The sequence below is a fragment of the Hyaena hyaena genome, unplaced genomic scaffold (genome assembly GCF_003009895.1).
Source record: "Hyaena hyaena isolate Hyena2069 unplaced genomic scaffold, ASM300989v1 scaffold_285, whole genome shotgun sequence".
Lineage (NCBI taxonomy): Eukaryota > Metazoa > Chordata > Mammalia > Carnivora > Hyaenidae > Hyaena > Hyaena hyaena.
The window spans coordinates 2,032,769-2,060,660 of record NW_024080917.1 but is presented as its reverse complement, the minus strand read 5'-3'; the positions used below and the strand labels follow the sequence as shown (position 1 = coordinate 2,060,660).

Here is a 27,892-nt window from a genome sequence, read left to right as displayed (position 1 = left end):
CCCGAGAGCACAGTTCCAGGGAGCCTCGCTGTCCTCGCTGCGGTCTCTGCGGGGGCAGCGGCCGCAGCTTGCTAGAGGCTTTACTCGTCTGGGGCCCAGCCGCGTCACCACGCCCCGGGAACGCCCACCACCCTGCTTCTGCCCGCGGGAAGGGGGCGTATGCAAACAGTCTGGAGTCCCAAGCTCCTGATTGGTGAGCGTGTAGGGACAGCGGAGGAAAGCACGGGGTGAGCAGGGCGGGCTTAGAGGGGCCGTGATCGACGTGTGGGTGGGCCAGTGGCTCTGGGAAGATAGGCAGCGGTGGCCAATGGAGAGGGGGAGGGGGCGGGCGAGGGCCTAGGTGTTGTGGGGGCAGAGGGCGGGGTTGCTGGTGACTCCGGGGTGCTCTGCGGGAAGCGACGGGGGCGGTAGAGGTGCTGACGGACGTGTCGGCAACCAGAGGTTCCGGGAAACACGAAGGTGAGTGGCCAATGGCGACGGCGACCAGGTGAGGCGGTCAGCATCTCCGCAACGCTGTGTGGGGAACGGTGGGGGCGGGAAGTCCTGACGGACGTGCGTACGGGCCAATGGCGATGAGAAAAAGCTGGGGTCGACCAATGAGGACGGTGTGGAGGCGGGGCGACATGAGGCTTCACCAAGCTGTGTGGGAAAAGGTGGGGGGGGCGGGCGGCCGTGACGGACTTGCGTAGGGGCCAATGGGCCTGGGCGGGCGGGCGGGGGGACAGCCAATGGCAGCGCTCGAGCCGGGGGCGGGGCGGCGGGGCTGCGAGTCTCCGTGCGGGAAGCGGCGGGGCGGCGGCAGCGCTGAGGTGAGGCTGGCGGGTGTCGGGGGCGGCGGCGGCGGCTGTGGCGGTGCAGGTGCGGGCGGCGGGGGCGGCCGGGCCCTCGCCGCCGGCCGGGGCCTTGTCGGCCGTCCCCACTCACCCGCGCCCCCGGCCCGCAGGTCGGTCCGAGGCCTCCTCCCCGCCGTCCTCCCGCGGCCGGCGCCGTGGGCATGCGGGCGCGGCCCGCGCGCGCGTGAGAGGATGGGGACGCAGGGCAGCCCGGTCAAGAGCTACGACTACCTGCTCAAGTTCCTGCTGGTGGGCGACAGCGACGTGGGCAAGGGCGAGATCCTGGAGAGCCTGCAGGACGGCGCGGCCGAGTCCCCGTACGCCTACAGCAACGGTAAGGCCGCGCTCCGGGCCCGCCCGTCCAGCCCGCCGGCAGCCGCGGGGGGCCTGCCGGCTCGTGTCCGCGGCGCCCGGGCCGACCCCGCGCCGGCGGGCAGCGGGCCTGCGTCTCCGTCTCCGCTTTCTTCGGCAGCCGGAGCTCCCGGGCGGCCGGGCGCTTTGCTCGTCGGCCTGAGGCCTTCGTGGGGGCTGCGCGCTTGACGGGTGGCCGCGACTTGGCGGCGAGCGGCCTGGTGGCTGCCGGCGCCCCGCCGGGCCGGCCCCGGGGAGGCAGCGCCCGGTCAGCGGCTGTGGAAGTGGGGGCGAGGACGTAGGTGCGGGGGTTTCTGTGCGGTGCAGGCACAGAGCCCGTGAGCAGGTGGCCAGCGGTAGCCGGGCCGCTCCCGTGACCCCGCGGCGGCGCCCGGTGCTGGGAGGACGTACCCCGCTCTCAACGCTAGTGGTTGCGCGGCTCAAACACGCAGCAGATCCGCGTCCCATTCAAGGGAGTGACACGGCCAGGGCAGCGGTGGGATCGGTGCCCCCTCTGTGCTAGGGGCCGTCCCAGGCCACGTGGACTTGGGGTCCCTTTAGAGGAACCAGGAGAACCGCTTAGGGAAGATCAGCATCCAGGCTTTGTAAGGACCTCTGTGCTCCCGCAAGTAGTTTCATCTAATTTTGCTTCTTCAGGCCTTTGTTCTCCACGCCCTTTGTTGCTTTGTTTCTTGGTCTCTGGTCGGTCCTGTCAGACTACTCTGAGCATTCGCTGTTTGCTAAATGGCTCGCCTACAGGCGGCTGTCAGGGTGGACGCTCTTTTTCCCACCCTTTCCTTTTAGGACTAGGACTTGTCAGGGTTGTTGGATCACCTGGGCTAGCTGGACGCCCCGCCTGCTGGAGCGGCCTGGGTGGTGGCAGCCACTCTGGATTTGCCTCCTACTGTCTGTGCTCTCAGCTCCCCAGAGGAGGCTGCTCGAAGGGCAAGGAAGGAGGAGCCCTGGGTGTGTTTGGGTGAGGGAGGGGCTCCACTGGGGCCTTAGCAGGAGCCTTCATTGGCTCCTGCCACCTCGATGGACGCTAGGCAGTGACTGTCAGAGGTGTCCTCCTGACTCGGACAGTGACCAGATGGGCTACCTTTTCAGTGGTGGCACTGGAGCGTGGCTCCAGGAGGCTGGTGGTGGGCATTTATAAGAGCATGAGAAGCTCGGGCTCCGTCAGGGGCAGCGGTGTTTTCCTGGAACCTCAATCTGTGCTTCTGAGGCTTAGCTCGGCCTCCCCGTCAGGTACTCCAGTCGGGGGCAGCCAGCACTCAGGGCACACTGAGCCGCTGGTTGGAGAGGTGAGACCCGCCCCCGTCCCCTCTGTCGGGAGGTGGTGGCCGCCTTAGCTCCTGTGGCGGGCTGACTGGAGTAGACCTGCCTGAGACAGTGGGGCTGGTCCAGTGGGAGGGCCACCTCCCAGAAGTGGTGAGGAAAGCCCCCCTTGGAAAGGCCGTGTGTGCATTTAGGGCCAGGGCACACTCACAAGTCAAGTGGAAACCGCAAAGTGCCAGCGTCTGTGTAGGGTCCTCAGGGGTAAGGCGGGTGCAGCAGGAGGAGTGGGTGTCACGGTCAGGGCATCAGCTCACGGCCCCCGGGGACAGTGCTCTTTAGCAGAATGAACTTGGTGGCTGTGAGAGCACCTCTTTCTTCTCCTCTGAAGGCTTCTTAAGGGAGACTTGAGGGTTTGGAAGCTCTGGAGCAGCTGGTTCTCAGGATTCCGTGAGAATGTAAATTTGTTTTTTGGAAGAGTTAATGTTCAGGAATTTTTTTTAATGTCTATTTTTGAGAGAGAGAGAAAGAGCAGGGGGAGCAGAGGCGGGGGGTGGGAGGGAAGGGGGGACAAGGGACAGAGGAACGGAAGCAGGATCTTTAATGAGGACAGAGAGCCTGACACAGGGCTCGAACTCACAAACGTCGAGATTGTGACTTGAGCCGAACTTGGATGCTTAGCCAACTGAGCCACCCAGACGGCCCAGGAATTGTTCATTTTTTATTCTCTTATAAAGGATATGCGTGTATTTCTTTTTCCCCGTCACCATTAAAAGGCTTCAACGTCTCTCCGGGTTTCTTTGTGTTATGCCTGTGCTTGGTTCCTCTGACCAGGAGCAGATGACCCTTGGCAAGGCGTTCCCTGCTTGGTGAAGGACCCGTGTGATCAAACGGCCTTCCTTGGGCAACCTGATTACTTACCTGCACCGAAGTCCTACTTAGCTTGTCCTTCAGACAGGTGTGTGAGCATGCACCATTCTCAGCTTTGCACACATGGGAGTTATCGAAATGGTCTTTCTGGTGCTGGCTCCTGAAGCAGTGACAGCCATCTGTGACCCTGTGCCCGTGCCCCCGAGAGCCCACAGCCGGCGCTTGCTGTGTGGCCGGGCTGGTGTGCACTGTGTTTGCAGGTCTCTGTGGTCTGGAAACCTTCCTTGCAGGAGGTTTCATTTCTCTCTCTGCCAGATACACAGCAGTGGTTGTAGAGGAGAGAGAGCAATACCCGCATAGAGGTCCCAGCCGGGCCACCTCTGGGAAGTTGTGCTCTAGACGCATTTGTCAAGGACTGTTGGTTGTGGAAGCTGGCGGGAAGGTGGTACAGGTGTGTCGTGAGCAGCTTCTCCTCCTGAGCACAGCCCAGCTCTGACTCTGCCCTGAGTGTGGGGGGTGCTGGGGGCCCCCTGAGCCCAGGGACGCTCTTGCTGTGGGTGCACAGGCCCATCGCCACTTTTCTGAGGGCAGTGAATGTCACAGATCTTCACATTGAGGCTTGAGGGCCGACGGGAAAGTGGACTGTGGTTAATAGGCCCACGTCCTGGAAGACTCACGAGTGGACACGAGCCCGCCCCTCCCTGTCTGCCTCTCTAGGGGTCAGTGTTGCGGGGAGCTGCCGGATGTACTTTGAGTCTCGGGCATGGCCGGCAGGGTTGGTAGGAGGGGCGAGGCGTTTGTGACGGGTGTGGACACAGCCAGGTGAGCATGAGGTCTGCGTGCGCTTCTGGGGCCTGCTGGGTGTCCATGTTTGTGGAAGCAAACAATGCCTGCTGTGCCCGTGGGGGGAGCAGTCCAGAGCGTCAGCCGGTGCCCCGTCAGCCGGTGCCCCGTCAGCCCCCTGCTGGCTAGGCTGGAGCTCCGTGTCCCGGGCTCCATGGTTTTTCACTAGATAGTTCTGAACATCTCTTCCTATCTGGCTGGAGGCTGGTTTGTGTCCTCAGTGCCAGCCGAGGGGAAGCGCCTGCTGTTTTCCTGAGTCGGGTGGGTCCTGGGCAGTTTGCCCATGGTGTACCGTCCACGGCCTTGTCCCCACTGTTGGTGTCAGATGTGTACCCGGGAGGCGTTGACTGCCGTGTGTCCTAAACGAACAAGCAGCCTGTGTGCAGCGTGTCGGTGTTGACAGAAAGCTGGTGTTGGTCACCGGGTCACCTCATAGTCTCTTTTTTTCCTGTGTGTGGTTGGTGCTTGTGTCTGGATTCTGTCCATTTTCTGGGCAGTTTACTGGGCTGTATCTTTTTCTGTCAGATTCCAGGGTCCAAGAGGGGAGTTGGCCCTGAGTGTGAGGTGTGCCCAGCATGGTCACAGCGCGGGGCTCCCCCTCGGCTCTGTCTGTGATCTAGTCCTCTCCGCCACCCTGCTGACCATCATCATCCCCTTTTGCAGATGAGGAGCCAAATCTCAGACAAGTTGAGACCCTGCAGCTGTCACAGGCAGGGGTGGGGTGGGGAGGGCTGACACCCATTGTCTCCCTAGGCACTGGCTGCCCGACCCCCTTCTCCTGGGTCCTGGGCAGCTAGTTGCTGACCTCCTGGTTGACCCTTCTCTCCAGGCTTTGTCAGCCAGAGTCCGGCCAGCGGACACCTAGTGCTGGTTGGCATAGGTGCCCCTCTTCTCCTCACGTGCCCTCCCCGCTCTGCTCTGGGGCCGGGGCCCAGTCACTGAGGCCTGTTTGTTCTCCCTTCACTGTGCTGCTTCTGCCCTGCCTGCCTCTGTCCTAGCTGTGGGCAGCAGAGCCGAGCCCCAGAAGCTCCCAGGGTCAGCTGCTAACCAGTGCAGCAAACCACCAGTTTCCAGAAACCACCAGTTTCAGTGTATGCGTGGCCTTTCCACCACGCATACAGCATCTGTGCGGGGCTGCGACTCGTATCTACCCCTTTGCCAGAGGCGCTCACCTGGGTGTGTGTGGTGTACGGACCAGCCTGCCCCAGCCAGACAGGGCCGCAGTCTGGGAGGGGCAGAGTTCTGTTTCTGCTTCTGATTAAGCTAATTAGGCTGATTGTTAATTTGAACCGGTATGGCCTTGCCTAAATTTTCTTAACGTGAGTAGATAGATTATTTTAATTTTTTTTCAAATGTTCATTTAATTTTTGAGAGAGAGAGGGAGGCACAGAATCTGAAGCAGGCTCCAGACTCTGAGCTGTCAGCACAGAGTCCAGTGCAGAGTTCGAACGCATGAACTGTGAGATCATGACCTGAGCCGAAGTCGGATGTTTAATGGACTGGGTCATCCAGGTGCCCCACAGAATATTTTAAATTTTACGTTTCTTGTCCCCCAACCTTTGGCAGTTTCCATAAGCTCAAGAGGATAAAGGAACAGGTGCCTCAGTGACATTGCTCTGTCACGTTGAGCACACATAATGCCATTGTTCCCATCAGCAGGTGCGTGGCTTGGATGATGAACTAAACAGAAGCGTGTTTCATGGAGAAGGCCGGGACAGCGAGCACAGGATGTAGGCGGGAAGGGTCTTCCCAGCACTTCACCTCCTGTTGTAGCTGGTAACATGTGAATTTGCTGGTGTCTGAAAAGATGACCACTTACCTAGTCCGGGGCCCGTGGCCAGTGAGGAGAAGGAGAAGGGAGAGGGTGGAGTTGCAACCAGGCCCCGGGGAGTGGGCAGCACCTAGGGTGGGTGTTGTGGGTCCTGGGGCCACATGGGTCAGGGCATCGCTGTCAGGCATTTGGAGAAAGTGGGGTATAGTCTCAGTGTCCAGCACCCTGGCTTGGAGCAGAGTGGCCCATGAGGCTGGATTTACTGGCCAGGCATTCAGGGAATGGAGGCTGGGACTGTGAGGGCAGATGTCAGACACCGGGCAGGGGCTGACTACGCCAGCGCTGGGTGTATGGGGTCACCCTTAGCGTGGGAGAGTGGGCCCCTTAAGTCTTTTGAGAGTGAGAATAAATACAAGTGAACAAAATGACCTTGAACTTTGAGCAGTAGGTGATACCGAGGCTTATTTGTTGTGACTGTGCTCACGAGGACCTGGCAGTGAAGGGCTAAGTCTCACGTCCACAGTGTGCAGTGTCTTCTGCCAAGACTGGAGCGTTGGGTACCTCGTTTACTACGGATGTATGTCCTTCAGAGGGTAGAGGAGCGACATGGGAACAGAGGTAACCTGGCATTGAGGGACGTGGTGGGGACCCAAGGACATGAGCAGGACAGTGGGGTACCACCCACCAGACAAGCTTTGGCTCTTCAAGTCACTGGGCGTTTATGTCCAGAGGGGTCTGACCCTTTGGCCGAACCGCATGAGGGGGAGGCGATTTGGGAAGTGATCTGTGCCGGATGAGTGCCTGGTGCTCAGAAACACAGGGCCTCGGGATCCTAGGAGGGAGGGAAGGTCGGGAATGGTCTAACCTAGAAGGAATGCAGAGGGCCTGGGGCTGGGCGACCAACATCCTGAAAGGGGGTGTGCCGGCATCTCCCAGCAGGAACGGAGAGAGAAAGAAGGCCTGAGTGCTGGGAATAGGCAGACACTTCACAGGTTTTGGAAAGTGTCAGAGTAAAGTCAGGTGCCAGATTTCTAGCAAGTGAGCCCATGTCAACCCTGGACAGAGATCTTGGCCAGGTGGTAAACACGTGTCAGTGAGCCAAGGAAGCCACCCAGGTGGGTCCGAACAGACTGCTGTGGCTCCCGGGCTGGTGGCAGCCTTGCGGCCGCAGCGGACCTGCCCTCTATCCAGTCAGAAGCTGGGTCATTGCCAGTCCGGATCTTCCTGGGCCACAGTGGTAGGTGCGCACCTGCTGATCAGGTCTGTGCGACACCTCGCTGGGAGGACGGCTGGTGGGTTAAGTGATGTTATCCGGACTCAAAGGCACCTTGTACGGCCTTGAGTGACTGAAGGAATAGGGTGGTTTAGCCTTTCCCGGGTGTGATGTCGGCAGGCTTGAGAGTGCCGGGAGATGTCGGGAGCTGGGCCTGATTTCCTCATAAATGCGGTTTGGATAGGGACGAGCTGTGTCCCTGAGCACAGATGTCAGCAGTGCTGTGGCGCGCAGAGCCTGCTGTGCTGCTGTCTGACGTGGCTCTCCCTCGGGAGCCAGAGGTCCTGGGTAAACGTGCACCTGCTCCCTTGGTCACGGGGGCGGGCAGTGATTTTATTGGGGTCTAGCAGTGACTAGATTCCTGGATAAGTGAGAACAACTTGGTGGCAGTATCATTATTAGGAAGATTTCCTTCAATTTAAATCACTTGGCCAGGGCCACACGGAGTCCTCAGTGATGGAGTTCTAATGAAAAATAACACATGGAAAAAAAAAATAACACATGGAAAGAAGTTTAACTTTATCTATTTTTTGTTTATTTTATATTTGAGAGAGACAGAGAGAGACGGAGCCCGAGTAGGGGAGGGGCAGAGAGGGAGGGACACAGAATCAAAGCAGGCTCCAGGCTCTAAGCTGTCAGCACAGAGCCCAACGTGGGGTTTGAACTCACAAACCACGAGATCACTACCTGAGCCAAAGTCAAGCACTTAACAGACTGAGCCACCCAAGCACCCTAAGATGTTTAACTTTATTTTATTTTTTTTTTAGATGTGCATTTTTATTTTTTTTTATTTTTTATTTTTTTACAAATAGTTTATTGTCAAATTAGTTTCCACAAGATGTTTAACTTTAAAATTAACTAAGTATATTACAAAGTAATTGTATAAGAATATTGCAGAGAAAATCTGGTGACACTCATCATTAAAAATGTGCTGGGGTTTCTATTTCATGCCATAAGGGAGTCAGCAACATCAGCAACATGTATTTTCCAGAGCCTTAAAACGCCTTCCCTTTTGAACCAAGTAATTAGGAATTTTTCCTGGGAAATAATAGGGAGCATCACTACACACAGTAAAGGCTTTTTTTTTTTTTTTTTTTTGAAGGGTCCAGCAGTAGAAATATGGTGTATTCATGGGGTGAGATACCAGCTTTAAAAACGCTGGTGTGGGGGCACCTGGGTGGCTCAGCTTGTTAAGTGTCTGACTTCGGCTCAGGTCACGATTTTATGGTTCATGAGTTCAAGCCCTGCACAGGCTGTCTGGTGTCAGCACAGAGCCTACTTTAGATCCTCTGTGACTGTCTCTGTCTGTCTGTCTCTCTTTCTCTGTGCCTCCCCCTCAAAAATAACTAAACGTTAAAATATATATATTTTTTAAAGAAAAGAAAAAAAAGAAAAACGCTGGTTTTGGGTGCCTGGGTAGCTCAGTCAGTTGAGTGTCTAACTCTTGATTTCGGTTCAGGTCTTGATCCCAGGGTCATGGGATCCATCCCTGCGTCAGGCTCTGCGCTGAGCGTGGAACCTGCTTGGGATTCTGTCTCTCTCTTTGGCGCGCTCTCTCTCTCTCTCTCTCTCAAATAAACAAAACAAAAAATGGTTTGGAGGAATAACCAGTGAATATTCAATGAAATGAGGAAATCTCTGATATCTTGTTAAGTGGGCAAAGATGTCTACATAGGGTATAAACATGTATGAAATGAAAGAATTGGGCGAATAGATACACAAAAACATTATGGTATATATCTCTGAATTTGGGGCTTATGAGTAATTTTTGTATTTTTTGTAAGCATTCTTTATTTCCAAGTTTTGTACACAAAGTGTGCTTGCTCTTTTTGAAAGCATTTGCTTTGTTTTGCTCTGGTGTGGGTTTTAAGGCGTTAAGGAAAAGCTCCTCTTTGACAGGAAACCAGTCCACGAAGTGGCCTATAGCCCCTCCTGAAACCCTGCACGTAGGGCACAAAGGCGTTTTGAAATTGATTAGGTAACTTCTGCTTCCTTTTCTGTCCTTCGCCAGGCGGCCCCCCTGCCTTCTTTCCCCGGTGACAGACAGACTTGTGCCGGTGACCCTGGCCTCTGTAAGGGCAGGTGCGAGGAGCTGGTGGGCTGTCCCTGTCCCCAGAACGCCTGTGCGCTCAGCATCTTTGGGGCAGGCGTTCACATCCAGCTGTGATCTGTGTTTGTATCCATCTTGTAGGGTACTTCGTGGGCAAAAGGCCTATTAACCTAAACTCCATACAGTTCACTATCCTGTGGGTTTATTATTTTTTAATAAATTTTTATCAAGATCTAACATACATGTGATGAGACAGACCCTTTTTTTTTTTAAACTTCACTAGTTGATTTCTTAGCCAAGTACTTTTTTTTTTAAATATTTTTATTTATTTCTAGGAGAGAGAGAGAGACAGCATGAGCAGGGGAGGGTCAGAGAGAGAGGGAGTCACAGACTGAAACAGGCTCCAGGCTCTGTGCTGACAGCTCAGACGCGGGGCTCGAACCCACGAACCGCCAGATCATGACCTAAGCGAAAGTCGGACGCTCAACCGACTAAGCCACCCAGGCGCCCCGAGACATACCCATTTTAAGTGTACAGTTCAATGGATTTTGACCCCCGCATACACCTGTATAACCACCACCTTACTCGGGGTGGGAGCGTTTCCACTTTGCCTACAGGTTCCGTCCTGGCCCTTGAAGTCCAGCCCCCAGCCCCCAGCCCCCAGCCCCCACTGGTCTGCTTCCTGTCACTCTGAGTTACTTTTACCCCTTCAGAACTTCCTGTAAATTGAGTCATGCACGATGGTCTTTCGTGGTGATGGTGTTTTCATTGGCAGGACGTGTGTGAGACTCACGGGGGGCACACACTGTAACCTTCTCTCCTGTTTCCGAGAGGTGTTCCTTCGCACACATGTTCCCCAGTTTATCCGTTTACCTGTCAGTACAGTTCTAGGTATTTTCCTGATTTGGGCTATTGTGAATAAAGCCAGTATGAATGAACATTCTTGTGCAAATCCTTAAGGTTTTTTTTAAAACTTGTTTTTGTGGTACATATGCATATTATGTTGGCCATTTACGACTTAGTGGCATGAGACACATTCTCAGCTCACAAGTCCTGTGTGACTGTGCCTCAGCCAGTGGGGTTCTGGGCCACATGCGTATGTCTGCCTAATTCATTAGAAATTGCGAGACTGTGTCCCCAAGCCCTCTAGCATTCTGAATTCCCGCCAGCAATACGCGCTGTACATCTTGGCCAGTGCTTAATTTTGTCACGGTTTTTTTCCTTCTTAATCAGCACTATTGAGGTATAATCTGTGTGCCGAAAGCCTGGATCCATTTAAAGTTTGCAGTTCAGTGAGTGTTGACAGGTGTGCACAGCTGAGAACCATCAGACACCGGCCCCCCTGTTCTCTGCAGATCGGCCCGTCTGCTCCCAGGCCTGGCAGCCGCTGATCTTCATGTTACAGACTTGTTTGTGTCTCTGGGGTTTTACTAGAAGTGGAGTCACACAGCACTCTTGTGTGTCTGGATCCTCTTTCTGCCTTTTCTGTGAGTTGTAGCCGCGCAGCCCCCACGCTTGTGTTGTGTGGCATTCTACCTGTGAGGACTGCAGTGCGCCCTCTCTTCTGCACGGGGCTTTGCGGTGGCTTCCACCTTTGGGTGTTTCTGAGTGGTATTCCTAGGAACATTCTCATTACCCGTTTTTGGTGACCATATGTATACGTTTCTGTCGGGGATACACGGGTGAGTGGGATTGCTCCAGCCTTAGTAGACCCCAAACTGTTTTTCAGACTGTCCCATGGCGTGGGGCGGGGTGCGGGGTGGGAGTTCCAGTTGCCTTTCTTTCAGCCTGTTTCTTTGTAACAGCCACAGAGCATCAGGTCTGAAGGATCCCCTGGTGTCTCACTATCCCCCAGGGATGGGCTTCAGGTTGCCGCCAGTGCCGAAGTACCGAGCCCGTAGTTGCTTCTACATGAGGAGGTGCTCAGTCCTCCGTGCCTGTGACTGCCGCAACACATTACCTTATGGTTATGTGGTCACAGGTCAACAGGCAGGACGCTGGGGGCCGGGCTCTTCTTTCTGTGGGCTTTTGGGGAGGTCTGTTCCCTTGCTCACAGCCCGCCTCCCCGCCCCCTCCCCCGTCTTTGCTGGTTGTGAACCTATAGCTGCCCCAGCTTCTAGAGACCGTCCACATGCCTCACCCCCTTCCCATTCTCCCCCTTCAAAGCCGGGTCAGGGCCCTTTCAGGCTTGAGTCTCCGTTCCTTCAATTTCATCTGTGACTCCACCAGGAAAGAGTCCCCATCTTTAAGGGCTCCTGACACACCAAACATGAGGCCTACCCGGATAACCCCGGACCCTCTCCCTGTCAAAGTTCGCAACTACCCAGGGTTCCCTCGCCTTGTGAAATGCATGTTCACAGGCTCCAGGAGTTAGAAGGAAGGCATCCCCAAGGGCAGGAGCATTATTCTGCCCACCACACTGCTGTGAAAAGCTCTCTGTGTTGTTTTTATGTGGATAGATTTTTATAGGCTGGCCAGAGGGATGCAGGTCTGCATTTCTGGTAGATACTGCTGGTCTTAGTTACTGCTGTGGACTGAATGTCTGTGTCTGCTGACCCCCAGGGAATGGTCAGGGGTGGGGCCTTTGGGAAGTGACTCAGTCATGGGGATGGAGACTTGGGAGTGGGATCAGGGCCCTTGTAGAAGAGACTCCCCCCCACCCCGCCCCCCGCAGGGCTGCCTGGCCCCTCCTGCTGTCCATGAACCAGGAAGCTGGCCCTGACCAGATACAGGCTCTGTCTAGTAGATCCAGAGCTGTGAGAAGTAGATCTCTGTTGTTTGTAAACCCAGTTTATGTAATTGGTCATAGTAGACCCAGCCGACTAAGAAATTACCACAAACTGAGGGGCTTAAAACGTCACCCACTTTATCAGCAAGTAGTTTCTATGGGTCAGAAATACGGTCACAGTGTAGCTGGATGCTCACAGGGTCTCAGGGTCTTTCTCAGGCTGCAGTCAGGTATGGGCTGGGACAGGAAGAATCCATTTTAAGTTCATGTTGGCACGAGGTTCAGGTTGGCAGCACCCACCACCTCACTTCCCGGCTGCGCAGGGCTCTGCAGGGGGCGGCCTGCTCCATCAAGCCAGCGAGGTGGACAGTCTGCCAGCGGCACAATGTCATGAAACATGATCACAGAGGGACATCCGTCACCTTGGCCTCACTCTAAAGGTCAGAAGCAAGTCTTAGTTCCCATCACCCTCGAGGCGAGAGGCTGGACCCCAGGCCCATGTAAGAGCGTCGGCCACACTGCCCCGGAATGCTTCCTGTCCGCCGGGGATGTATGCGACTCCCTTGCCTGTCCCCGGGCGTGCTCCGTGCCGGGAGCCACATCTCCTCTGCACAGGCATGTGCTGTGGCCTCACCACCGGGGGAGGAAGCGCAAAGGCTGCACACGTACTGGGCCTGGGCCCGAGGCCATCGGGATGGCCGGTGTGTGGGTGTGTGAAGGGGAGACCCTTCGGGGGTGGTTTTTTCTCCCTCAGACATCAGCTGGCACTCCAGTTTCAAAGGAAGACACCAATTAGCATTTTCTGTTTCATTCTTTTTATAAATAAACTTCTCTCACTGTGAGAAATGAAAATTTTATTTATTTATTTATTTATTTATATATATATTTATTTATTATTATTTTTTAAGTTTCTTTAGTTCTTTTGAGGAGGTGGAGGTGGGGTCCAGAGAGGCAGAGAGAACGAGACAAAGAATCCCAAGCAGGCTCCGTGCTGTCAGCACAGAGTCCAATGTGGGGCTCGAACTCACGAACCATGAGAGCATGGCCTGAGCTGAAGTCGGATGCTTTACTGACCGAGCCACCCAGGCGCTTCTGTGAGGAAATTTTTTAAAAAGTTTTTTAGGGGCGCCTGGGTGGCTTAGTTGGTTGAGCGTCCGACTTTCGCTTAGGTCATGATCTCGCGGTTCGTGGGTTCGAGCCCTGTGTCAGGCTCTGTGCTGACTGCCAGCTCAGAGCCTGGAGCCTGTTTCAGAGTCTGTGACTCCCTCTCTCTCTGACCCTCCCCTGCTCACGCTGTCTCTCTCTCTCTCTCTCTCCTAGAAATAAATAAAAAATATTTAAAAAAAAAAAGTTTTTTAAATAGTCTACTTATTTTTCAGACAGAGACAGAGCATAAGCAGGGGAGGGGCAGAGAGAGAGGGAGACACAGAATCTGAAACAGGCTCCAGGCTCTGAGCTGCCAGCTCAGAACCCGACGTGAGGCTCAAATCCACAGACCATGAGATCATGACCTGAGCCGAAGTTGGACGCTTAACCAAGGTACCTCAAGGAAAATTTTTTTTTAAACTTTGTTTTGAGAGAGAGAGTCCCAAGCAGGCTCTGTGCTGATTGCGCAGAGCTTGACGTGGGGCTCCAACTCATGAACTGTGAGATCATGACCGGAGCCAGAACCGAGAGTTGGACACTTAACCAACAGAGCCAGCCAGGCGCCCCTCACTGAGAGGAATTTCTGAAAAGCCCTCCTGTGTGGTTTCTGGCTGGCTCAGTGGAGCATGTGACTCTTGATCTCTGGGTTGTGACCGCATCTTCCATAAAGACTGGAGCCTTAGGGGTGCCCTGGGGGCTCAGTCAGTTAAGCATCTGACTCTTGGTTTTGGCTCAGGTCAAGGTCTCCCAGTTCACGAGTTCGAGCCCCGCATCGGGCTCTAGGAGACAGTGCAGAGGCTGCTTAGGGTCCTCTCTCTCCTTGCGCTGCTCCTGCCCCTGCTCTGTCTGTCTCTCTCGAGGTAAATAAACATTAACAATTTTAAAAAGACTGGAAGAGGGGCGCCTGGGTGGCTTAGTCAGTTAAGCGTCCGACTTTTGCTTAGGTCATGATCTCGCGGTTGGTGGGTTCGAGCCCCGCGTCGGGCTCTGTGCTGACTGCCAGTTCAGAGCCTGGAGCCTGTTTCAGTCTGTGACTCCCTCTCTCTCTGACCCTCCCCTGCTCACGCTGTCTCTCTCTCTCTCTCCTAGAAAGAAATAAAACATTAAATAAATAAATAAATAAATAAATAAATAAATAAATAAATAAAAAGACTGGAAACTCAGAGAGGAGGTGGTGATGCATGTGCTGTCCAGGCAGGTGATGCTCTTCTTTGCCCACTCGTCAGGCTGTGCAGCAGGGGCGAGGGAGCCACCCAGGTGGGGCCGGGAGGGGTGTGAGAGACACCCAGGCAGGTCCAGGTGGGGTGTGGGAGACCCCAGGCAAGTCTGGCAGGGCGCGGGACACGCCCAGGAGGGTCTGGCAGGGGCGTGGGAGACGCTCAGGTGGGTCCAGGTGGGGCGCGTGAGACACTGGGTCTGGCAGGGCGCGGGAGACGCCCAGGCGGGTCCGGGTGGGGCCCGGGAGACCCCCACACTCAGAGGTCAGCCAGGCTGTGTGCAGGGTCTTTATTCTGAGGTCCCTGGTCCCAGGTCTAAAAAGTGGAAAATTCAGCCAACAATCTCAGTTTACATACAAAATGAAGGTGACTGGGCAGACAGCTGAGGATATTTCGTTCTTTTTTGGTGTGTTCCTGTCACCCTGAGTACCATGTAATTCCTGGTGACGGGTTTTCTTGGAGGTCTGTGGTCCTGCATCAGTGCTGACAGGCTTGTGCGCGTTGGTGAAGGTCTAAAGGAGGGAGCCCAGGGGAAGAGCGTGTTACCAGTGGCCTGTTCTGTTGGGTGACTCCTGTCAAGACACCATGCGTCCACTCGGGCCAGCAGTGTGGCTCTTGTGCCAGGTTGTCTTGAGAGGCTGGCCACGTGGCCACAGGTGCCCTGCCTGGTAGAGGGCGTCCCACCCCGAAGCGTGAGAGCCCAGGGGAGACGGGGGTCACGTCCTGCTGGTCGGTGCCTCCCGTGGCCGGCCTTCGTCCTGTGCACGCCCACATTGGGCAAATAGATGCTTTCAAGGCTTTCAGAGAAAATAAAAAGGTCACAAAAGAAGGATTGCGAATCAGGGAACCTTGGGTGGCTCAGCTGGTTAAGCATCTGAGTCTTGATCTTAGAGCAAGTCATGATCTTACTGTTCCTAAGGGCGAACCCTGCATGGGGCTCTGTGCTGACAGTGTGTAGCCTGCTTGGGATTCATTCTCTCTCTCTCTCTCCCTCTCTCCCTCTCTGCCTCTCCCCCACTGTCTCTGTCTCTCTCAAAATAAATAAGTAAACTTAAAAAAAAAAAAAAGAAGAAGGATCGTGAATCAGAACAGCACCCATGTCCCCCCGGTGCCTCTGGTCACCTGCCACTGGCCCCTCCTAGCCTCCCAGTGCCCTGTGTCCATCCAGAGAGTTTTCACAAGTCCTCGGGCCTGCGACCTGCCCATATGACCCCTCCCTGCGTGTGAGCTTCCCTCACCTTGTGCATTGAGTGCGTGCACGCGGGTGCGGGGCCCAATCCGTGAGAGGCCCGGTTGCCCTGTGTGCCCCGCCACTAGCTGGTTCCGTTCTTAGCGATCATGCCCCTGGCGTACAAGGCGCTCAGTATTTTGAATGAGGCCTCTGGTTATCATTTTTTCAAAGAGATGCTCGGTATTTATGGACTGAGGGGATGGACGAGGATTAAATTCTCCAGCAACAGATCTGGAGACCTGAGACGAGTGTGAGCCGACTGAGCACTGAAGTTTGGCTGATGCCAGTACCCGCTGACAGCAGGGAGAGCCTGCCTTTCTGTCGGTAGGCCTTTCTCTTTGGACTTGCACGTCTATGTTTTCTAAGACTTTAAAAAGTGCAGTGTAAGTTTTTATCCAGATTTGGGAGGTGGGGATGCAGGGCAGGGCAGGCATGAAGCTCTCAACTCCCAGCTCTGAGTGCCCGTCTGCGTGGGTCCCGCTGTGCTCACGGCGGGGCCTTCGTGGAGCTGCTGGTGAGCGGGGACTGCGGACCGCTGCGGACACGATGCCACAGTGGGTCCCGGGGAACGCGGCAGACGGGTCAGCGGGGCGCACGGCACTGTCCATGCTGCGCCCTGTCTCCGGGGCCTTCCCTGGGCACGCCCTCCTCCCTGCAGCTCCCAGCGGGGCTCTCGGGAGTTGTCTCGGGGTGACTTGGCGGCAGGGCTGCCCCTTTCGTGGGGACCCTCAGAAAGGTCCTGAGCAGGGGCGCCTGGGTGGCTCAGTCGGTTAAGCGTCCAACTTCAGCTCAGGTCATGATCTCACCGTTCATGGGTTCAAGTCCCGCATCAGGCCCTGTGCTGACAGCTCAGAGCCTGGAGCCTGCTTCGGATCCTGTATCTCCCTCTCTCTCTGACCCTCCCCTGCTCACTCTGTGTGTCTCTCTCTCAGAAATAAATAAAACATTAAAAAATTTTTAAAAATTAAAAAAAAAAAGAAAGAAAGGTCCTGAGCAGTGCCAGTCCCCGAGGCCCAAGCCTGTTGGGCTGGTCGCCCCCTGGAGGAGATGTTGCCCAGCGGACGAGCGTCCACATCAACAACCTTTCTGGTCATCTGTGTTTCAGCATTATCTCCCTGGGGTCTGTCTCCCAGGACCTATAGAGCCAGGACCAAAAAGAGACAAAGTGTCAGGTCAAATCTGTGCTCCCTTTTTGACAGAATTACAAAAGCTTCTACCAAGGGTCGGGGGAAGGGCAGGTGTCAAGGAAAGATGGCGCGGACAGGCCTGAGTTTGCTTTTTCTGACAAGAGTTTCTGTCGCTTGAGAATACATCCGAGCGTCTTCTCCCTTTTCTTTTAATCGTGGTAACACGCGCCTGATTGAAAGTTCACCACTCGACCTCTGTAGGAGCACAGTTCGGGGGCAGGAGTCCCCGCCGCCCGGGACCACGACCGCCGCCCGCCCGCACAGCCTTCCCATCGCCCCACGCGGGAGCTCTGTCCCCACCCCTCCCCCGCCCCCAGGGACCGCCGGCTCCTTCCGTCCCCAGGCATCTGTCTCCAGGGGCACCTGCACCGTCTGCCCTCCCGTGACAGGCCTGTCTCTCCGAACACAACGTCCTCAAGGGCATCCTCGTCCAAGCGCCTGTCGGAATGTCCTTCCCTTTAAGGTTCAGTACTAGCCGACTGCATGGACAGACCGCATTTTATCCATCCGCCGGTGGACACAGGAGCCCCTCCGCCTCTGGGCTGCTGTGACTAGCGCTGCTGTGAGCGTGCGTGTGGAAATACATCCATGTTTGATTCCCTGCTTTGGCTTTTGGATGTAAACCAGAAGTGGAATTTCTGCATCATAAAGTAATTCTGTGTTTAATTTTTTGAGGAGCCATCCAGCTGTTTTCCATGTGTCCGCGCCCTTTTCTGTCCCCGTGGCCAAGCACAATGGTCACAGTTTTTCCACATCCTTACCAGCACCTATTATTTTCTGTTTGTTTGTTTATAACAACCGTCTGAAAGGTGCACGGTGACATCTCATTGTGGTTTGGTTTGCATTTCCCTGATGATGGGTGCTGTTTCCGTGTGCTTATTGGTCATTTCTGTGTCTTCTTTGGAGAAATGTCTAGTCAAGTCTTTGGCCTATTTCTTAATTGGATTTCTTTTGTTGTTTTTTGTTGTCCCATTTCCTTCTATATTATGGATATCAGCCCGCTATCAGATATATGATTTGCCAATATTTTCTCATTTTCTGGGTTGCATCTTCATTCTGTCAAATGTCCTTTGATGCACGGGAGCCAGGTTTAGGCGCACACTTGGGAGCTCGCCAGGCAGAGGGCCAGTGAGGACGGGGCACCAGTGCTGGAGCGGCTGTGCCGTACGCGCAGTGTGAGAACAGCGCCTGCTTTAGAAATGACCATTTTCTTTTTCTTTTTTTTATTTAAACTTTTTTTAATGTTTTTCATTTATTTCTGAGAGAGATAGAGACAGCATGAGCAGGGGAGGGTCAGAGAGAGAGGGAGGTACAGAATCTGAAACAGGCTCCAGGCTCTGAGCTGGCAGCACAGAGCCCGATGCGGGGCTCGAACCCACAAACTTGAGCGGAACCTGAACTCATGACCTGAGCCGAAGTCGGACGCTTAACTGACTGAGCCACCCAGGTGCCCCAGAAATGCACATTTTCAAGCCCTCTTAGAGGAAATGTTACAAGAAGCCAAGAAACTGATGAGATATTTAAGGGTTAATAAGAGCGGTGGAGGGAAGTTTCCAGGCGGGCCACACAAGACTAGGAGACGTTACATGTAAGCTACGTGTCTCTGCTCCTACTGACTTCTCTTGGACTGACTTGTTCCCATGAAAGTGTAAAAAAATAAAAACTAAAGATATGGTAAGCTCAGGTTCTCCAGCGAGCTCTCCAGAGAAATAGCATTTTAGGAATGCCTTTAGAAACTTTTTTTTAGAAATTTTAGAAATCACTTCACCCTTAATAATGCTCCCAGCACGCTCCAGTTGTCGGTTCCTGGGGGCGGCAGTGAGCCCAAGGACTCAGAAGCACGCTGAGCCTTCGGGAGGGGAAGTGGGTCAGCACGGAGATGAGCCGTCCTCATGCAGACACGCCTCTGTCCCCGCAGCTGGGGCTCCTGGGCGACATGGGGGTGGCCAGCTTGGGGTGCTGGGCTGGAACCACAAGAAGGCTCAGGTGGGGTGGCCCACCCTGCGGCTCTGGTGGGGCGGGTCCTGGCGGGCCGGTCCCCAGGCGTCGCCTACGGCTGTCCTCTGCTTCCTTGCAGGCATTGACTATAAGACAACCACCATCCTGCTGGATGGACGGCGGGTCAAGCTGGAGCTCTGGTGAGTCAGGCTGTGCTGGGCAAGGCGCCTGGGACCCGGGGCTGTGGCACCTCGGCGTCATTGCACGGTGCCTGGAGTGAGTCAGGATTCCTTAGAGAAAGGGAGGCGTCCCGTTTACATTCACTCGCATGGCCCTTTGCACAGACCCGATGTCAGCGTGGAATGGACTTTGCTCCGTGGCGCAGAACCCAAAAGTCCAGGCTATTTGACCTGATAGAGCCCAGCTCCCTTTTCCCGTAGAGACTCATTTCCACAGTGGCCCCTCTCCCCTTGCCCTTTACTGGGTGACACATTAAGGAGCATTGTCCAGAGCCTCCGGGTGCAGAGGTGAACTCCCCCAGGGGTGGGATTCTGCAGCCCGACAGGGCAGGGCTCCGGGGAACGCAGGCCCGCGGAGGGCAGCCAGGGCAAGTGTGGGGGTGGGTGGGTGGGTGGAGACCACTGAGCGGCTCCCAGGGTTCACGCTGCACATGCTGGGGCCCCACAGGCCACGTCCCCTGACCCCCCTGTGTTTCAGGGACACGTCGGGCCAGGGCAGGTTCTGCACCATCTTCCGGTCCTACTCCAGAGGCGCACAGGTAAGCCCGGCAACGGCGCCGGGGCCCTTCTCCAGGACCGCCTCCCTGCTGCTGTGCTGGCAGACCCCACGCGCATGCCTCTTTCTAAGCAAGTCTTCGCATTTGAACGCCAGGCTTCCACCAGGAGTCCAAACGGGGATGTCCTGTGAGTGACGCAGCCTTGGCTGTCAGAGCTCCGTGGTGCCACTCTGTGCCCAGGGCGCCGCGGGAGGTATGCTGGGAGCCTTCAGATGCCACTCAGTCACCTGGTTCCCTGGGAAGAAGAAGCCTGCCTGGGTGGCCTAGGTCACTGATTAGGATTTCGGGGACTGAGCATTGGAGCCACCACGGAAGGGGCCGCTGCAGGTCCTTAGGGCAGGGGTGCCCGCCCGTTTCTGTCTGCATTCCCGGGTTCCCCCAGCGTGCTCACGTGCCGGCCGGGTCTGTGTGTGGTTCGAGGCTACACGAAGGGGAAGTAGCTGCATGAACAGATCTGCTCTCACTGCTGTCAGCGTGAGGGGTCTGATCGTAAGGCCAGTTTAGTCTGTGATGCAGGGCAGGCCATGACCCCCCAGGCTTTTGGAATTGCTGAGGACACCCCTGCACCCCGGGCAGAGTCCCCTGTCGAGGGCACCACACACGCATGCAGGGATGTGGCACTTGGGCACATGGCCCGGCCTCTGGCTGTGTGGGGCGCAGGCTGCAGGTGGGTCTGCACTCAGCAGGGGCAGGTGCTGCCTGTCATGAGCCCCCCGCTCTGGCTCGGGCTTGTGGGGAGCCCTCTGGGCATTCATTTTGCTTTGTGAGCAGTGACGAATGCCCATCCATGCCCGTGCTACTCTTTCTGGTCCATGGGACCCAGGAAACCAGAGGGAGATTTCTTCTGTGACAGAGTCAGACCGAGTCTGAGTGGGTATTGGCAGGAATGCCCAACCCAGCTTTCTTTCAGGGCCTTCCCGAGTGGGAGCCTCTCCGGCATAGGGAGAGGGAGGAAGACCCCAAACAGGGACCCCATTTGCTCTCCACTGAGTTTGGGGTGGAGCATCGCCGGGTTGGGCTTGGGAGCTCCGTTCCTGGGAGCCGTGGTTCCCCTGTCCGTGCCTGGTGCTTGGGGGGCTCTGCGGAGGTGGGAGCACCTGGCAGTTCCACCTGGAGCAGCCAGTTGTAAACAACGAAAGACAGAAAGACCTCTGGGTGTGGGTCGCAGCTTTGGGGCATTGGTCAGCTCGAGTGAGCACAGGGCGAGCTCAGGCACACAGAAGTGTGGTCCACGGGCCACTTTTATTTAAAGATGGGACTGCACGCATGGTTATAGACATATGAGACAGCCAGGCTGTGTTCTGAACGGCAGTGTTGGCTGTCAGTGGACCTTGGGTGGCTGGTGAGCTCTGCTGTGTTCCTTTCACGTTTGAGGGTTTCCTAACCTTGCTACAATAAACCATATTATTTCTGTAATAAAACGGAAAATCAAGAGATGGGAGTAGCAACCTTGGGTATGATAAGAAAGGGCCGCTGGGAGAGGCCGAGAAAAGTCCCGAGAGGCCTCAGCTGCCCTGCCTGCCCTGCGTGTGAATGCGGGACGGGCCCCAGACCGCGCTTCTGGGGAGAGCCTGGAGGACGGAAGGAAGCAGCAGCCAAGCCTGCGCATCGGCCACACTGTATGTCTTGGGGAAGCACGTCCCATTACACGTCCGCCTTCTCTCCAGAGCACCCAGCCCAGCCGCTTGTGTGCAGGCTGTCGCTCTTGCTTTGCCAGCTCTGGGGGCTCTTGCCGCTTCGGGGCCCGGAGGCCAGCCTCACTGCACTGCTTCAGCCTGTCGTGCTTCTGTCCCGTCTGGTGGTGGCGGTGAAGGGGGGGTGTGCACGGTGAGCACCCACCTGCTTTTGCAGCCAATGGGCCAATGGTACCGCTAATGGAGTTTCCTATTTCCTGTCACTCTCCTTAACCGTCGGTTAAGGCCAGAGAGGCCTTGCAGGTTCCACAGGGCCCAGGACACAGAAGCTCCTGGAGCCTCTGTCTTTGTCACCTGCCCGTCATGGCCCTGTCTCGTGGCTCTTGCCAGGAATACCTTTATGTCCTGGACCACCGGACTATGGGCTGTGTTTTGCTGGTGCTGGGTTCTGAGGTGGCCCTGGGAAGCCAGCGCCTCCTGCTGGAGTCCCCTGGGGCCTCCTGGGCTCGGTGCAAGAAGAGAGCTGGGGGCAGGGGACGTTCTGTTTAGCTGAGGGTTTGGGGTCACCTGGATTAGCACTGGGGAGAGCACGGCTAGGCGCTGGCCTGGATAGAGAGGGTTCAGTTCATTCCCATGAAAAGGGGTTTCCTGTGAAAAATGTTCTGGGGCTCACATTTGCCGTTACACGATGGCTGATGAGGGTACCGCCATGCCACCTGTCACCGCCCAGGTGTGGGGCATATGGGCCAGGGACCATTTGACAGACACCTGCTCCCCATCTTCAGTGCTTGTCTTGCTCCGGGGCAGAAGCCTGCGTGCTCGTGGGGTCGTAGGCAGAGCTCCTCGGGAGCTTTACCGTCCAGCGTGGATCACACGTGCCGAAACTAACTTCATAAAAGACGCACGTCTGCACCTCGGTTGGGGGTGGTGGTTGCACAGGTATGTGCATGTGTCCCAGCTCTTCAGATTGCTTACACAGTCGCTCTGCGTCTTCTGAAGTGTAAGCTGTAGCTCAGAAATGGACGGAATGAGGACGCCAGCCCTGGGCCCCGCACTCCCGCTTCCGGGAATCCTGGCGTCCGGGTCACGTTGCACGTGCCCGGCCTTCATCGCAGGTGTGGTAATCACAGGACGTGCAGTTACCCGCGCGCCCGGCCCGGCGTGAGGCGTGAGATGCTGGCTGCTGTGGGCGGGGGGTCCTGGCTGGGGGCTGGGCAGCCTGCACTGTGTGCCCGTCTGTGTCAGGAATGAGACAGGAAGAGGTTATTCCTGGAGCGCTGGGGACAGACAGCGTCTGCTTGTACCCTGGAGCAGCCACCCATTTAAAAAGAACACGTAATACTTTTCTTGATAAAAAAAACAGTATCATGAGAATTTATTTGCTCCTCCTTCTCCCTCTTTGAAACGCACGGCCGACACGGGACCCCTGGGGGTCTTCTGGTAACCAACAGCCTCGCTGTGGCTTCCCAGCTGTGCCACCTGCGCTTGGTGCCCTGTGTCCTTCCCGTGATCACCTGGGTCCCTGCTGCCCACGATGTGACCAGCTGTGCGTCCGTCCTCCCTGTGGTGGACGCCACCTGTCAGACTGGGGGCAGCCCCAGAAAGGTGGTTGTGGCCAGAGGTCGGTGCCAGCTGGGAGGGACGGCGAGGCGCTCCCTACCCGCTTCAGGTGCAGCTGAAGCCTGAGCTCTGCCCACTTGTTACAGCTTTTCAACCTCACCCAGGGCACGGGAGCGGGAAGGGAAGTCCCCGTGCAGCCTCCCAACATGTGCTTGTGCGTGGAGAATTTTCTCTGTGGGTTGTTGTAGGTTTCTAGTTCTGTTTCAAAAAATTGTGCAGGGGCGCCTGAGGGCTCGGTCGGCTAAGCTCCCCACTCTTGTTTCAGCTCAGGTCATGATCTCACTCACGGTTTTGTGGGATCGAGCCTCACGTTGGGCTCAGTGCTGATCGTGGAGCCTGCTTAGGATTCCGTTTCCCTTTCTGCCGCTCCCCCACCCCCACTTGTGCTCAGTGTTTCGAGGAAAAACAAAAACTTTAAACAGTCCTGCACATACCGTGTACTTCTCACAGTGTGCTGTGCAGCTGCGTGGACTCGCGCACATTTATGTCCACGTGGTGGCACGTCCATACCTTGACTTCCTGCAGTCCCGGCGCTGCATGCTTTGCTGCTGGAACAGGGCTGAGGTGAGCATCCCAGGGGCCGGTCACTATGCGCATCCTCGCTTGGGGGGGGGGGGGGCGCCAGGGCCGCGCTAGTCAGAGGCTTTGTTCCTTGTGCCCCAGGGCTAGCCCCCCACTGCTCACGGTCCTGTCCGGTCTCACTCACTAGCACCGCCCCTGCCAGACCAGTGTGTGCCCTTGACTTCAAGGCATCTGTGCGCATCTGTCTCCAGAGACTCTCCCTCCAGGCCTGGCTCTCCCTCCCCTGTGTGTGTCCCTCCCGGCCAGAGAGTGGGATTTCGAGCTCTGTGTAACAGACCTGGGGGCTACACTTCAGTCTTCCAGGATTTGAAGGACATTTTTCAGGGAAAAAAGTGCATTTTGAGATTGAGGGTGCCCTGTCCTGATCTCAGCTGCAGTGTCCCGTGTAGGACAGAGACACAGGCTGAATGCAGCCTTGACGGGGCAGGACAGGATGGGTCCTGTCTGCAGAGAGGTTCCGGCTCCTGACCTGCCTCAAAGAGGCTTGGAGGGGCAGAGGGAGGCGAGAGCCCGCAGCCACAGTCGCCTGCTGGAATCACCTTCCTGAGGCTCATGAGGGAGCTATCTCAGGCAGGGACGACGGGCCAGCCAGGCAGGGGGAGACCGCCCGGAGCTGAGCTCTGACTGCCGGTCCCTAAGGGCTGCATGGGGAATCCCCATAGCAAATCCTCCGCCCAGCTGGTGGGGACCTGCCAGGGTGACTGGCGTCCCGCTCTGCAAGTCTGGGTTGGAAAACTAAGAATGCGACTGCTCAGTCACCGCAGAGCATTGCTGGACAGTGTCAGGGACATCACCCCCGTCTGCCCGCCACACCGGTCCTCGGGGCCTGCCCCGCACTGTAGACCTGCGTACGCTGTTTCAGCTTGAGTGTTTCTTTAACCACGTATTTATTTATTTATTTTGAGAGACAGAGAACTCGAGAGCAGGGGAGGGCCAGGGGGGGAGAGAGAGAGAGTCAGTCCCAAGCAGGCTCCATGTTGTCAGCTCACAGCTTGACATGGGGCTCAGTCCCACAACCCTGGGATCATGACCTGCGCCGAAATCAAGAGTCGGATGCTTAACTGACTGAGCCAGCCAGGAGCCCCGTTAGCATGAGTGATTTTTAAATGATCACCGGCTAATGCTTACGATGTGTTTGGAGAAAAGACGGGAGAAAAAAAACAAAACAAAACTGTTGTCCCAGCCAAGTCTTCAACATAGGGACGAGGCAGCCTTGAGGCCACGAGGTCCCCCATCGCCATCACCCCCACAGAGGGCATCCAGGGCCGCACGGGCCTGCCCTCAGTGAGGAGATGGAGAGGAGCTGGCTGAGTGCTGTGTGCAGAGCCAACACCAGCAGTACCTCTGAAATGTGACAGGGTCTCAAAGCCACGCATTTTCCACGTGGAAAACATGTGACCCACACAATCCACCTGAAAGCTGTCTGGCCGGAGCCGAGTGCCCCTGGCCTTGCCTATGCTGGAAAGGAGTGGCGCTCAGCTGGACCGGGCACCGTGCCTGGAATAAGAGCCCTTCCATCCGGGCGGCCCCCGGCCTCTCCACACCCGTGTCTGCCTTGCAGGGCATCCTCCTGGTGTATGACATCACCAACCGCTGGTCCTTTGATGGCATCGACCGGTGGATCAAGGAGATTGATGAGGTAAGTGTGTGTCCGCAGATACCCCTTCCACGGCGCCCTTTGCAGGGTGCACTCCCATCCCCGGTAGGAAGCTGGGGGACCCCGCTTGCCGTCCCCGCCTCCCACCCCTCTGCCCGTTGCCCTGGCTCTGTGTCCCCTCGCACACTGACTGCCACGACGCTCGCGGCCACAAAACGGACAGTGAGGGCCCCGCCTGCTTTGCGGGCAGGGGGACAGCGGCAAGACGGGGGTGTCCGGTGCTCGTGCCTCCGCTGAGTCCTGTGCTGCCCTCCCCCAAGCACGCACCCGGGGTTCCCCGGATCCTGGTTGGGAACCGGCTGCACCTGGCCTTCAAGCGGCAAGTTCCAACGGAGCAGGCACGCGCCTATGCAGAGAAGAACGGCATGACCTTCTTCGAGGTCAGCCCTCTGTGCAACTTCAATGTCATTGAGTCCTTCACGGAGCTGTCCCGCATCGTGCTCATGAGGCACGGCATGGAGAAGATCTGGAGGCCCAACCGAGGTGAGGTGCTGTCGCAGCTGCGGTCGGGAGAACGGAGGCGGATGGGCCTCCGGCAGCCCGCTCAGGGGCCTGCCTCCCCGGGTTGGAGGGGAGGCAAGGTCCCCTCTGCTTCCCTGACTCCTTGCAGCTAAGTTAATGCCCTGTGTCTGCTCTGCGTGGGGTCCCGGCACTACGCGGGGGACCGTGCCTTACACCCCACCTGCACCTCAGTGCTGGGAGGCAGTGCTGTGTCCCAGAGTGAACAGGGACAGGGGACTGGCTTCCAAGCCTCCCCTCCTGGAGCAGACCCATGAAGATCCTGGCTGTGTGCTCCCCCAGCCCTCTGCCCCATCCCTCCTCCCCACCCCCGGTTGCCAGAAGGGCCCTGGTGGCTGGAAGCCTCTGTTGCCTGTTAGGCCCCAGGGCAGGGTGGGCGACCCTTGGAAGCGGGGTCCCCCAGGGCACTTCTCAGCATGCGGCTCTAGGCAGAAGTCGGGACAGGGTGGGTGGAGTGGTGGGCGTCCAGGGTCCGCAGCAGAGCAAGCCTGAGGGCTTTGCAGACCGCTGCACTCCCGCAGCCTGACCTCTCCCTTCCGCATCCGTAGTGTTCAGCCTGCAGGACCTCTGCTGCCGGGCCATCGTCTCCTGCACCCCGGTGCACCTCATCGACAAGCTCCCGCTGCCCGTCACCATCAAGAGCCACCTTAAGTCCTTCTCGATGGCCAACGGCATGAACGCTGTCATGATGCATGGCCGCTCCTACTCGCTGGCCAGTGGGGCGGGCGGGGGCAGCAGCAAGGGCAACAGCCTCAAGAGGTCCAAGTCCATCCGCCCCCCGCAGAGCCCGCCCCAGAACTGCTCCAGGAGCAACTGCAAGATCTCCTAGCGGGCCGGGCCGGGCGCCACCCCGTCCAGGTCGCTCCGGGAGGGCTCGCGCTCGGGGAGCGTTGCTGGCCGGGCGCTGGGCCTGGCGCCGTGTGCAGGGAAGGCTTTGACCTCACCGCCTCCTGGGAAGCGTGGGGGCTCACCGTGCGGGCAGGGGTCTCGGCCAGACGAGCTCCGCGGGACCGGAGAGAGCCGCAGGGGTCTTGGCGGAACAAGCCTGGGAGCCGATCGATCGTGCGCCGCGGCTGGGAAGCGCCCAGGAGGCAGCTCTGCCCGGCCCCGGCCTCGGGGGGCTGTCCTTGGGACCCAGGAGGCCTGGCTCCCTTTCTTATTTATGTGGAAGATGTTCACTTTTTTGTACATTTTTAAAGGACAGACAGGGAGGCCTTGACGCAGCCGCACGTGAGCCTGACAGCTGTGGGCCGAGCTTCGGGACCTTAGGGAGGGGATTGGAGGCAAAGACAAGGACCCCTGGGACTTCACCCTTTGAATTCAGACCCTGCACGTGCGGTGCGGGCTGTGCGGGGACCAGGGGGACGCGTGGAAGCTCTGGGCAGGGCCCCCGGGGCCGTGGCTGCCCCCCCCCCAGCCTTTCTGAGTACGGCGCTGGCTCCTTGTGCCCCCCCTGCCCCCGGGACTGGGCGCCCGCGGGGCTCCGGCAGTCCGAACGGTGCGGCCGCAGCTTCCGGGGCGGCATCCTGGGCGTCCCAGCTGGGCTGAGCTGGGGGCAGTTCACAGGCCCCTGGGGGAATGTTGGGGTTTCTCAGGGGATAGTGGGGTGCACTCCCCCACGTCCCTCCACATGTGGGGGTGAACAGCCTTTCCTCTGTGACTTTGCACCTTCCCTTCCGGTTATGTTTCTGTCTGTCCCTACATGAAACCGGCTCAGGATCTCTGATGAGAAGACGTGGAAAGTACTCGGTGGGGCTGCCAGGCGCTAGGCAGGCCCGCGCCACCCGCCTGCTCGTCTTCTGGGGCACCTGGACCTGACTCACCAGCCTGTGTTCACTGACCTGGGGTGTGGCCCCGCAGCTGCTCCTTGCCTGGTGTCACCCCTCGCAGCCACACATCACCAACACCGTTCCGACCCACTTCGTAGCGACGCCGCGCACAGCGGACGCCGAGGCTCAGCTGGAGAACCCGCCGGCCGGCCGCCTCCTGCCGCCTGGCTAGTGACACGGCCGCCGGTCACACCGGTGCTCAGCGCTACCTCCTACTCACGGCCCCTCCCAGGCTCTGGGACTCTCCCGGGCTGGGTGTCTGGGAGGCAGGGTGGGGGCCGCGGCCTGGGTGTGCAGGGGCGCCCAGGGGCCCCGAATGAGGCCTGGCCTCGGCAGGGTCAGGCAGGGGAGGCCACACCCGTCCCGTCTTGCCTGTCGGGCCCCCTTTCTTCGGACTTTGAACCCAGTCGCACAGACTGTGTTCTGAGGACGTGGACAGTCCTGCGTTCACCGTATCAACACTACCTTTCGCTGCTGACACACCATTCCTGTGCTCATTTTGGGCGGTTTTTCTTTGTACAGTAAACCTAATTCAGCTCTGA

General features: G+C 57.2%; 1 protein-coding gene across 2 annotated transcripts; it reads left to right on the top strand.

Annotated features, from left to right (window-relative positions):
- Positions 1 to 8: 8 nt before the first annotated feature.
- Positions 9 to 27,892, top strand: RAB40C (RAB40C, member RAS oncogene family). 2 transcript variants are annotated; one of them, XM_039246771.1, is made up of 7 exons: positions 772 to 809; positions 944 to 1,167; positions 18,853 to 18,913; positions 19,431 to 19,491; positions 24,907 to 24,984; positions 25,263 to 25,485; positions 26,070 to 27,892. In XM_039246771.1, the coding sequence occupies exons 2-7, from the start codon at positions 1,026 to 1,028 to the stop codon at positions 26,348 to 26,350; spliced, it is 846 nt and encodes a 281-aa protein (XP_039102702.1). In that variant the 5' UTR covers positions 772 to 809; positions 944 to 1,025; the 3' UTR covers positions 26,351 to 27,892. The 2 variants fall into 2 exon arrangements, with proteins under 2 accessions (XP_039102703.1, XP_039102702.1); XM_039246772.1 differs by lacking the exons at positions 772 to 809; positions 18,853 to 18,913; positions 19,431 to 19,491 and adding an exon at positions 9 to 193.